General features: G+C 39.2%; 1 protein-coding gene across 1 annotated transcript in view; it reads left to right on the top strand.

The window, feature by feature from the left end:
• The window catches only part of ADGRV1 (adhesion G protein-coupled receptor V1), a 378,918-nt gene that overhangs the window by 8,856 nt on the left and 356,887 nt on the right, over positions 1 to 13,175 (top strand). The window contains exons 5-8 of the mRNA XM_074994210.1: positions 1,482 to 1,595; positions 5,031 to 5,596; positions 7,141 to 7,411; positions 8,531 to 8,860. Of these exons, the coding sequence (XP_074850311.1) occupies positions 1,482 to 1,595; positions 5,031 to 5,596; positions 7,141 to 7,411; positions 8,531 to 8,860 (1,281 nt within the window). The remainder of the gene's footprint in view (positions 1 to 1,481; positions 1,596 to 5,030; positions 5,597 to 7,140; positions 7,412 to 8,530; positions 8,861 to 13,175) is intronic.

Below are 13,175 nucleotides of genomic sequence, written 5' to 3'. Positions count from 1 at the left end.
GTTATAAATCTATCTCCAAATCTGAAGAATTGAGTCTGCCCCACGAAAGCTCATCATCTAATAAATTATTTTGTTAGTCTTTCAAGTGCTACATGACTGCTGTTTTGTTTTCTGTCATGTAGTATCTCTCTTGTTCAGTTTTGCTTGTGTATTGGAAAGCATAATCATAAGAGCGGAAGGGACATTGAGGAGTCTTCTGGTTCAGTGCCTTGCACTAAAGGAAGGACTAAATATTAGGTAGATGATTCCTGACAGGTGATTGGATATTTTAAGGGTAGGTTAGGCAATAGAAAGGATTCCATAGGCTCCCTAGGCAATTTATTCTAGAGCTTAACTACCCTGAAATTTTTCCTAATATCAGATCTAAACCTTCCTTGCTGCAGTTTAAGTTCATTGCTTCACAGGTTATCAAGAATATTTTCCCTCCCTCCTCTTTGTCATAACCTTTTGTATATTTATAAACAGTTATCTTGTCCCCCTTCAATGTTTTCTTCTCAAGACTAAACAAAACCATTTTTTTCTAGATTAAAGTTTTTTTTTTTTTTTTTTTTAAATCCTTTTAATCATTTTTGTTCTGGACTTCCTCCAATTTGTCCACATCTTTTCTTGAAATGTGGTGCCCGTAACCGGATATAATACTCCATCAAGGGACTGATCGTTCACCCTTTAGAATCAATGAAAAGATTCTCATGGACTTGAAAGGGCTTTGGATATGACACTAACAGAACTGTTGCATTTTTCTTTATCTTCAATATGTAAATACAATTTAATATATGATTTGTTATGCAATTTACTGTGTATTGGTTTATATATTAGTGTCAAATAAATTTTGCCATACATAGAATCAGTCAACATTGTCACACAACATATAGTAGATGTACTTATTGAAATATCAGCCACAAATATATTAAATGTAAAAATTCTCATCCTGCCCTCAGTAGCCTGTTTGATTAGATTTCATTTGTAATTTTATTATAACTGCATAAAAATAAATAACATGTATGTCAAAACCAGAAAAATGCCATAAAAGTAATTCCCATTAGAATTCTATCTCAGAATTTGGTTCCAGTTAACTACACATAATAAATTCCAGCTATTCAGAAGAACTAGTTATGAATCAGTGGACACTAAAGAGCTCTCATGGGCCTGGATTGAAGCAAATTTCTTGCAGTTATTCTTTCAGCCATCCATCCTTCCATCATGATTCCTCTGATTTGTCCCATTAGACATTCAGCTGGATTGGCAGATATCCCCAAAATATCTCTTTTGTTCAACAAGGCCTGTGAAATCCTCTGCCATAGCCAATATTTAGTGTTATGAGATAAGAGAATGTTGAATATTCAGTGAATCTTTTCATATTCCACAGAGTTTATGTAGAATATCAGATGGACACAACCATGTTAGATTATATTCCTGTTTATCAGTAGTTAAGCCTTTAAAATGTCTTTATTTGCTGATCACAAAAATTTAATTTTTTGCAGGTAATAGGTGGCCCAAACCCAGCTGAAGAAGACTTGAGCCCAGCTAAGGGCAATATTACTTTTCCTCCTGGGAGAGCAATGCTGATTTATAATTTAACGGTGCTCGATGACCAGGTAGGGACAAGCTGAATTCGTTTTAGATGGTTTTGATATATAGAAGGTGATGCATGCATCATGGTTTAAAGCAGTTTTGTGCCTTCATTATTCAACATAGCTAAGGCGTAAATGTGGTTCTGCTCACAAAAAGGACTAACACTTTTAATTAATTGCAAATACTGGGTCTCCAGGGTTCTATATTGGTTGTTTATATCCACTTGTCTGACACCTCATCACCAGAGTATCTGCACATTTTTATCCTCACATCTCCTATGAGCCTTAGATTGTAAGTGTTTTGAGGCTGGAGAGCATTTTTGGTCTGTGTTCTTAGCCCATGTAGCACCATGGGGTTCTAGTTCATGACTGGTGCTCTTGGGTGCCACTAAAATACAAATACAAACAAAATAACTACATATTTATTTAAGGGAAAATATTATCCCCATTTTGCACTTGAAAAACCAAGGCATGGGCAGGTGAAATGACTTGCCCAAGGTCATGTACAGCACTTGTGACTGAGTTAGGTGTGAGCATAGTGCTTATCTGTTAAACTGTCCCTCTTACATTGATTTATCAAGTCTTACATGTCAGATATTCTCTGTTTCCAAATAAAAATAATTTTTAACCATTTCCTTTTCATATACAATCATATTGGCTCTTTCCTTTTTTTATTTTACCAGCTGTAAAGATGTAGCAGATCATATTAAGCCCTTATTTAGTTATGCCCTCACTGATGCCTGTGTAATGTCTTTGCCTTCACTTAAGGAGGCACACGATAGACTAGACTCCAGCTCTTGGCTCTACATAGTTAACAAGTGTGAAAAGCAGGTAAATAGCTTCTTCTGATAATAAAACAAAAGGCCAGTGAAGGGCAAACGCCTTCTAAACTGAATGACACTACATAACTAGAGCTGTTCAAAGCTTTTTGAATTAAAAATGATTACATTATTTTTCTTAAAGCAGCTATGTGCAGATATTTTTTCATTTGTTTGACATTTTAAATTTTATCATGGAAACCCCAAATAAAATATTATCCAGTTTGTTTTTTCTCCCCCATTTTTGCCTTCTTTTCCCCTGCCCTTTTCTGTAGCAAAATGGGGAAAAAATGGTGTTAGGAGTATGTCCAGTGTCTTCAGAGCAGACCACATACCAGAGAGAATGGGACTGGGGTAGGAGGAAAGGATTGGCAGCCGTCCACGGTCAGTTTCACTAGCTTCACAGTGAGGTTCATGTGGCTATCCTTTGTTTTAGTTCCAATAAAGCCTTACTTCTAACAGTCCAAACCATGCCTTCTTGTCAATTGACCAAGACAATGCAAATGGAAGATGAGTGGGAGAGGGACTGGAAAAAAGGCAGGTAAATTTGGAAAGAAAACAAAACCTGTATAACAAAACAAAACAAAACAAAACAAAACAAAACAAAACAAAACAAAAAAGTCAATAAAGTAACAAACATTAAATAAATAAAAATAATTTATTTTTGAAACCTGCAGAACAAAATTGATTTGCCTTTTTTTTGCAAAATGCCTACCAATTTCAATGAACTTCAACAATATTTATAGTATCAGAAAAGTTTCTTTCAGACTGATACATGTGAAATGCAGAAACACTCTTCCAGGTGAAAAATAATGAGTCTGTAAAACCTATTTGGAACTTTGGGGATCTGCTTTGCAATCTTCTGTGGAGATAATGAAGATGAAATTATTTAGTAAGGTGTTCTTAGGACTCTGAATTCAACTTTACTTTCAGAACCTACATGGAGTGTGCAAGTCTGGTAGTTAGGAAAGACATCTTCATATTTGTAAACTAAGCAGCATCTTTTATATGAATATCATTGAAAAATCACAGACAGGGCTACATAATGGCACCTTTAAAATAACTTTTCAATATAGAACTACACTTTTATATGTATTTTTTTATAATTTTGCTACGAAAATTCCTTTTTATTATTGAGGGGTATGGGCATTTGTCTGAAGAAAATTCTAGATGAGGAAGGACTGAGAAAACTCTTCTGTGAAGTTTGATTAGTAGTTTTATCTGTGAGTCATGATGATTCAATTAATTGACCCAACAGTCTGCAGAAACGTCACTTGCAGTTAAGAAGTTTTGCATATTTTGGGTGTCTTTTAAATGCATGTACTTGGTTCTGTTGGAGAGTATGATCATGAGTAGGCTAAAAGAAATATAAAAACATAAACTAATATCGTTGTTGGTGAGACAGAATAACTGTTGTACCTCAATACTGGAAAACCATGACTTAGGCTATGCCTACACTAGGCAAAGTAAGTTGACTCCAGATACACAATTATAGTTATGGCAATTGCTTAGCTGGAATCAACGTATCTGCGCTTGGCTTACTTGGCTGTCCCTAGTGAAAAAGGTCGATGAGACAAGCTCTCCCATTGACTCCCTTACTCCATGCATCTTGCTAGGAGTACGGGGGTTGACTGCAACCCCTGAGAAGTCTACTTCACATGTCCTTACCAGATGCACGAAAGTTAACCTGGGAAGATCGCCCTTGAGTGGGTCTGCCTTTCAGAGCACTGTGGACTTAGCCTAAGATTTTTCAGGTTCCAGGGTTGAAAAAGGCTATGCCAGTCAGCAACACTGCAAATTTTTGTGCCACAAGCCAAACAAGGAATAAAATGAGCATTAGCTTTAGAGACAGCTGCACGCATTCTCATAGCCCTAGAAAAGAATCCAAGGCCAATTAGCAAAAGTATATGAGAAAAGAATAGTGGACAGCAGGGAATTAGAACCTTTTTAAATGGCTCAAAGCAATAATAGTGCTTAAAAAGAATTTGTCCACTTTATACCTGGGTATTTCTTCCTATTCACAGTAACAGAAGTTTAATTTTGTACTGGGATTTCCTTCAGAAGTAAATACTACTTTATTCTTAGTGTCATAAACAAGCAGCAAATACAGGACCCCATTCTCTTCTCACCTACAAGCATTTCCATTGAGTTCATTGGGAATTGCTAGGCCCATTTGGGAGCAGAATTTGTGCCATTTCTTTTGTGTAACTTTACATACATGACTGAACCAGGTCGGTGTAATTGCTGTGCTCATAGGGACATATTCTTCCCTCAGGCACTCTCATGTTACAGGTGAAGTCAATAAGTTTTCTCAGGATTGAAACCTAGACAACTGAGAGCAAAAATTATCTCATAGAGAAGCAGTTTGTAAAATGCTCAAAGCTGCAGATTGCAATGGTCCCTGTGATATTTCAGTCATTTCAAAATCTGGAGTTGGTGAGATCCAGTGTTTTGGTTCATACCTATCTCTAGTTTGAGTATGTTTGTGTTTTATTTATTGTGTGTAAATTGTTGAAGTATAGCAATGACTTCTGGAAAATGGAAGTGTTCTGTTTCAGGAAAATGTTTTGAGAGAAGTATGCTAAATTATAGGCTTATTTAGCATATGAGTTATGCTCAGTTGTTAATATTATTTTTCTAGATACCAGAAAATGATGAAATATTTAACGTTCATCTGAGAAGTGTGGAAGGAGGGGCTGAAATCAACACAACGAGAAATACTGTTCAGATTACTATTAAGAAGAATGACAGTCCGGTGCGGTTCACTCAGAGTGCTTATATGGTACCTGAGGAAGCTGATGTGCTAACAATTCAAGTGGCTCGTGGTAAAGATGACAGTGGAAAATTGATTGGCTCTGATGAATATGAAGTTTCTGTCCGTTACGTCATCATAACTGGGAATTCAACAGCACATGCACAGCTTAATTTAGACTTCCTAGATCTGCAACCAAATATGACAGTTGTTTTCCCATCTCAAGTGCATGAGTCTGACATGAAATTTAAAATCTTTGATGATGCCATACCAGAAATTGCAGAGACCTTTCAAATTATGCTGCTCAAGGACACTCTGCAAGGAGATGCTGTTTTAACAAGCCCTTTTATTGTCCATGTCACCATTAAACCCAATGACAAACCCTATGGAGTACTGTCAATTAATGGTGTATTGTTTGCTCAGATGGTCGTCATTGATGAAGACCAAGCTTCAAGGTACTATAGATTTTTTTTTTCCCCCAACTGTAGCTGAAGTATCATCTTTTGGATTTATGAAATACCTGGTTTTGGGGTGGTTTTCTTAAAAGGGAAAATGTAGCTACTGTTAAGTGCTAAAATACATTATGGCAACAGTTAAACTGACCTGGACAGACAGGACCAGTATGCAAATGGGCTGTTTCGAAAATACAAATGGTCACTCATTTGCATATATGCTTGTGGGCACCAGCCGCTGCCGGCAGAAAAAAGCACTGTAAATCAGTTCTGCCCGCGAAACCCCCACTTTGTCGGCAGCCTCTTATGCCTGATTTTTTTCCAGGCATAGAGGCTGGCACCAAAGGGTGGGGAGGTTCACCAGTACAACCACTTTACATTACTCTTTTTCTGCTGCCAGCAGCCGCTGCCAGAAAGCGAATATGCAAATGAATGGCCATTTGCATTTTTGGGACTGCCTATTTGCATACTGCTGCCAGCAGTTCAGGTCAGTGTACCCATAGCCTTCAAGTTTGCTCTTCTTCAAACTTTAACACTGAAATGATATCGTTAGGGGATTTTTTACATTCAGATTAAAGTTTTGTACAAATGTTTAGAAATAGACATGGCCTCTGTAGCAGTACTCACTGCCTGCCATTGCTTTGTGTTAACGCCCAAAATAGAAAGAGGTACACCCACATTCCACATTATTAATAATACCAGGAAGATCTAGCTGACCTAGCACATTTTAATTACAGTCATCAAACTACTCTTGCGTTCTTAGCTGCTCTGAATACACATGTGAGAAACAGAGTGAGCTAGATACAATTTCTGTAATTTACAGACCTACAATTATAACACAATATACGGTCACATTAATTTTAAACTACCTTGAATAAAAATGAACTTTTTCAACTTAGTAGCAATGGACGTATCCTTAAAAATACTTAACATACCTCATGAACATCAAGACAAGTATGTCCAGACCCAGAAAGAGAGATGGTTTAATGTTTTAATACAGAGGGAACAATGATAATTTTGAATGAACTAAGCATTCATCCCTAATATTTGTAGTTTGATATAACTAGTAAACTGATAACATATAAGACTAGAAGAGATGAAAATTAGTTACATTTGAGTGAATCAGATTAAAAGGTTGCACTGGACAAATGCTAAGCTCATATTTTATAAATGTTTGTTTCTCAATATCTTTTATAATAAAAGGAACTTCAGGCTGTACCAGCACCATATTATATATGATTCATTAAGAAACAGTCTTTGTGTTTAAGAAAGGTCTAGATCTAAATTATGACAGCACTTTCCAAACTATGAATCATAATATATGGTCTGAGTTTGACCTCACGTGAAATATTTAAATCAAGACAAATTTCACTGGAGTCAGTGGAAGTATATTAGTATAAAACTAGGTAAGAGAGGTCTGAATCAAGCCCTTACAAAGAAGACAAATAATGTGTGAGCCTACAGGGAATTCAGAGATTGGATAAATAATAAAAACATCTCAAGTTTAGGATAAGGCAGTGTATATTTACTTTTCTTCACAACCACAGGTTTGAAGAAATCACAGTTGTGAGAAATGGTGGAACACATGGAAATGTGTCAGTTACTTGGGTTATTACTCGCAATAGCAGTGACCCGTCACCTGTGACTGCAGACATCACTCCTGCCTCAGGGGTGTTACATTTTGCTCAAGGGCAAATGCTGGCATCACTTCCTCTGAACATTATCAATGATGATTTCCCTGAAGAGGCAGAACCCTATCTGCTTAGGCTTCTAGCTGACACAGTACAGGGTGGTGCAGAAGTGAGTGAACCAGCTGAGGTAAGTCTGTTTTTTATAATGATTTCCAGAAAAGGGGGCAAGAAGAAAAAGATTTGAGATCCTTTAGAAAGGCTAATGGTTTAAGAACAAACAATGGAATAAAGTTATTAGTGTTTATTTGTATTGCAATAATTCCCAGAGACCCCAACTGAGATCAAGGCCCCGTTGTGCAAGGCACTGTACAAACAGTATCTCTTTCTTATAGTTACATGACAGTGAGGCATGTAGAAATCTATGTACTTAATATGAGAAGTGGCTCCATGCAGGCAATAGTAAATTCTGCAGCTTAGGGTTCTATAGAAGGGGCTTGTACAGGTGTTCAGTGGATGGCTTATGTGCTGCTGCTGGGGAGGGACAGAAAACTAATGTTAATGAGTTCTCCACCTGCCATGAGTGACCGTACGTATCACTAGGATCCTCTTCTCCCATATAGGGATATGGAGTTCACAGCAATTCTGGGCTGTAATCCCATGACATTTTTGTTTAGAAAGCATAGGGAGATAGGCATAGTATTCAAGCAATTAGCAGCTGGGGGGTTATTCTCCTTCTTAGCTACCCTCCCTTTTATGCTCTAACCCTTACAAAGCAGTACTGTTCAGTTGGCTCTTGGACATTTCAGGGATTTCTGAGAGATTCAGTCAGGGAGACACAGTATACGTAGTATTTTTACAATTACATCACAGTGTCCAGGGAGGGAAAAGCATCATCTCTGCAACCATAAAGCACTTAAGCACCTTGTTGACAGCATACAAACCAACTTTCATAATTTTAATGGCTGTGTTGATTGGTAATTTCAACACAGAGGCCACGTACGGGATGAGTTTGGGAATTAAGCTATGCTTTGTTCTCATGAGGTGCTCTTATTGAGCCAAGGTTGATACATGTTAACAGTGCACTGTGAGGAAGTTCACACAGTCACAATTTTATGCATTCTGCAGAAAGGAGGCTTTGGTTTCTGGAGCTGTCAATGTGGCCCCTTTCGTGAACACTATAAATTCACGGAAAAATGGATGTGAAAAATCTCATGGTAACAATCAGAGCAATCACCAGTAGAACAGTGACTAATATGGTGTGTGCTAATAGTGGCTTATTCCTAAGGTTATTTTTCTGTTCTTGTAGCTTTTGTTCTACATTCAGGACAGTGATGATATTTATGGCCTAATAGAGTTTTACCCTTTGGAGAACCAAAGGATAGAAAGCAACCCAACAGGACGTTTTTTGTGCTTGAGTTTTGCAAGGCAAAGAGGAAGAGTTGGTGCTGTGAGGTTAGTTTATATTGTACTGTACATTCCTGCTGGAACTGTGGACCTTGAGCGAGCAAAAGATGGCATCCTAAATGTTTCAGAAAGAGGCAGTCTCATCTTTCCAGAAGGGAAACCCCAGGATGTCTTAAATCTACCAATAAGAAATGATGCATTTCTTCAAAATGGTGCCCATTTCCTCATACAGGTACGTGTTATGGTAAAATATTTATCAACTGTTTTTCAAATAAACAAGGATATGTCCTTACTTTGGTATGTACTTGGAATTACTCTTACTGTTTGTAGCTTGGAAATCTTTCTCAGATCTGAAGACTTTTTTCAAGAACTATATTTTTGTAGAATCATCTTCTCAAATAATTACTTTACTAGTACACATCTTTGGCGTATAAGCCTTCTGTTATGACACAGTAAATGTATTAATTATAGAATTCCGCACCAGAGCATAAATTCACTGTTGTAGAATTTTACTGCTCTTCTTTCATTCCATAGCAATAATATTTTAAAAAGATGAGTAAAATATATTTGTTTTTATACCATTGTCGTTATTGTGAAAAAGGAAAATTGAGTAGGTTTTGTGTCTGAGGTGCTAGACTTCTACTGTTAGAAGAGTGATATTTATTCCTTCTTTTTAATTTTTTTGACCCCATTGACTTCAATCAGGCTTAGATCTGTCCCTTAGTCTACACGCTTTCAAGAGATCCAGTTTGGATTATCAATCAGGCCTTAAGTCAGTCCTGTGAGCCAAAATGAGACATGCTCATGCAATGTAAGGTTGTGTGAGAGACCTACTTACCACTCTGTGAGTACTAGTCACTCTAAGGAAGTGTTTGGAAGGCTAAGCTGCTGTAAGTTATTTTCTGAGGAACCAGAAGAAGTTCAGAAGAATTACTATTTGTATTGAATATGGACATAAGGGCCTCAGTCGTGGACCCATATTCAATTTTGTAAAGTGCTGTAAGAGCAACTAACAAAAACAGCCAGTCCTTCCCCTGAGGAACTTATAAGTATAGCACAAGAAAAAAGAGAGGGAATATGAAAAAGAGAAAGTGGGAAGATAGGGTAAGAGTGAGACAAAATTGTTCAGTGTGAAAAGCCATTGTAACAGCACTCTGGAACAATGCTTTTTTTCTAGGAAAAGAGGTGCCCAAACTCTGCCCCCTCCAGGTGTAACCCCGATCACATGGTCCCAACCCACCACCATGCTTAACCCCCGCTCACCCCCAGGCTACTGAAGCCTTAACTGCTCCACTCTCCATGGCCCCAACACACTGGCAGGCTTTAACCCCCTTCCCCTGCTGACCCTCAACCCGCTGCAGCCTTAACCTCCCACCCCCACCCCCGCCGTGGCCCCAACTCATCGCAGCTTTAACACCCACCCCCCAGGGGCCCCTATCCCACTGTAGCCTTAACCCCCACTCCCTTCCCACCATGACCCCAACCTGTTGCAGGCTTAACTCCCTGCCTCCCCTGCTGCCCCAACCCACCACAGCCTTAACCCCACACTCCCCTGCAGGCCCAATCCACCGCAGCCTTAACCCCCTGCCTCCTCCACAGCCTTAACTCCATCCCCCCCATGGCCTCAACCCACTGCAGCTTTCACTCCTCCTGCCTCCATGTGGCTCTAACACAGGCTTAACCCCCCCACAGCCAGGATTTAACCTCCATCCCTCCCACAGCCCCCCCCCCACTGTCAGCCTTTAACCATCCCATCCCCATGGCTCCAACCAACACCCTCCCAGCCTTTAACGCCCAGAACGCAGGATTCACTTATATTTCAAAAGGAGCGTCACATGCTGCTGCTACTTTTCTGGCTGCCATGTTCCCCTCTGTGCAGCTGTGCAATTCCCCCCAACAGCAGTGATGGGAACAGCAGCAGTGGCAGGGGCCACAAGTGGCTGGTTAAAGAGCCACATCCAGCTCAGAGCTGCCCAGCCATCTTTTAAAAATGGTGGCCCCGTGGAAAAAAGGTGACAATACAGTTCCACTGTGTTCCACTGGAAAAAAGGTCCTACATTGGAATGGGGGCATGGTCTACTTTTGTTACTTTTCAAGATAGGCTCTTCTCTTTCATATCCTTGGCATGTGACTGACACCAGTACACATTCTTTTGGACTAAACTAAACTCTGCAAACCAAATCCAAAGAGAGTGATGAGGAAATGTAAGTTAACCCTCAGTAAGTTAATATGAATCTAAGGGAGTCTACACTAAAGACACATACACCACATTAGGCTTGCTTCTGAATTTACCCTTGTACTTTTCTTTCACTTTTCTTTCCAGGTTGTCGTCTTCCCTTTATTTTTTTTTCTTCTCATTTTGTTTCTGGAAGTGGGTAACTTCTTTCCCTGCTGACTAGAGCAGGTAGAATTTTTTCCATCAAAGTTATTTTTTGACAGAACATCTGAAAACAAAGACTCCACCTTCAGTTCCAGAATATCTTTGACCCCAGTCCTCTTTGGGCCAAGTTCCCCAGCTAGACTACCCATGATACACCACCATGGTGCATCAAGAGGGGAGGCCTATAATGCATTATGAGACAGGTAATCCAGCAAGGGAGCCTGCCCCATACAAGAGACGTTAGGTGTCTAAACTACAGTACCAGTGGGAAGATTGGAAGCTTTTCTGAAAAAAAAAATGTTTTCAGCTGTTTCTGTTAGTTTTTCAGATGAAGGCTGCTGGTTGATATTTTGCAGGTTTTGAACAATTTTTTTTCGGTTTGTGATTTGTTTTTGTCAAGAACTTTTCATTTTTCCATGGAATAATTGGTACCTGCAGCAGATGTGAGTCATGTTAGTCTACCTCACCTAAATGCAAAGGAGATTTTGGCTATGTCTGCACTAGCACAAATCTTTGAAATGGCCATGCAAATGGCCATTTTGAAGATTACTAACGAGGAGCTGAAATGCATATTCAGTGCCTCATTGGCATGCCGCAGGCTGGGGCTCTTCGAAATTGCTGCGTTTTGACCCCATGCCGAAAGGACCCTGCCAGCTTCGAAATCCCCTTATTCCTATCTGCTGATTGGAATAAGGGGATTTCGAAGTTGTTGGGGTCCTTTTGAAAAGGACCCCCATCTGGATGAGCTGCACGGGAGTGAAATAAAGCAATTTCAAAGAGCCACGGCTGGTGGCATGCTAATGAGGCACTGAATATGCATTTCAGTGCTTCATTAGTAATATTCCAAATGGCCATTTTGGAAATTTGTGATTGGGTATACATGGCCTTTAAGAGGTATTGACAGTCAGTAAAAGCATGGGTATAGAAATAAAACCAAACTAGTGATATTATAAAATTCCTCATGGTCAGTGGTCCTATGTGCACTGCCCAGCTTTTCAAACTTTAGATCCCAGACTTCAGTGCTGTTAAGTTCTCAATGAACCAAAAGAAGCTTTGTGTTTAGTTAAATAAAACAGGAGGAACCTTCTATAGTGGACAATTCATTTAAAAACTCATTTAGAAAACAGCACTATTTGTCACTAAGACAATCCCTTCAAGTTGTGAATGAGCTATAAGCTCAGGGACCATGGTTAGAATGAGATGATTACAGACCTTGTCCTGTACACAATAGAGGAGTAACTCTGAGAATGGGGAGAGGCAAGACGAGGAGGAAATGAAGCTTGAATGAAGCTAAAGAATAGCTAGAAGAATCAGGGAAGTGAGCTGAAAATGTTTCAGTGACATGCCCATTTAAATAACCTACTGTAGCCAGAGATACAACCTTTGGCATGTTAAAGAAGACTAATGGGCTTTTCCAAATTCAAAGGATCCCAAAGTATTCAATAATTCTTTGAGTGACTCAGTCAGACCAAGTACAGATGCTTAAGACACCCAATAATAAAAGCCATGACAACTCAAACACTATTTCACACAGCATCTGAGCTAAAGTAAATATTTTACTACTCACTCTTCCTTCTTCCTTGCCTCCCCACAAAACTCCTGGAAGATAATAAAATTGTAATAAGATGGCCTTGGTGAGTAGCTATTTTTGACGCAGCTAGTGGGAAAAGGAAGAATCTTGAGGGTGCTCTTATTATAAAATTATATATTGACAGAAGTTTATATCTTCAGAGCAAGCAATTGGTGGTAAAGGCTGTAAAATGTTGATGAGATGAGGATGGAGTAGAGGCATGAATGAAGAATTAATTTGTAGTATGAATTATAAGTTAATAAAACAGTGATTGCATGGGTGCTAACTAGAGGTCATTGAAAAATTTCCAGTGGCACAGCTTTTCATTGAAAAGGTTCCATAGGAATGTTTTGACTTGGGTCAAAATTTTTGACAGACACCATGGAGCAGACACCCCACCTAGTCTTCTTCTGACCTGCCTGCTTGCTTCCCTGAGCTCCTTGACTCCCATCCACCTTGCCTGGCTAGTTGCCAGAGAGCCAGTCCTTCCCATCTCCCTCACAGACCTCTTGGCCACCTGCTGAAGAGGTGGAGCTGTCAGGCTCCCATTCTCTCTGGGGGACAGCCAGCTCTGGAAATTTTTGAATAATTCCTGTT

This window comes from Carettochelys insculpta, chromosome 5, assembly GCF_033958435.1.
Source record: "Carettochelys insculpta isolate YL-2023 chromosome 5, ASM3395843v1, whole genome shotgun sequence".
NCBI classification, from domain to species: domain Eukaryota; kingdom Metazoa; phylum Chordata; order Testudines; family Carettochelyidae; genus Carettochelys; species Carettochelys insculpta.
This window is presented reverse-complemented; position numbering and strand designations above follow the sequence as displayed.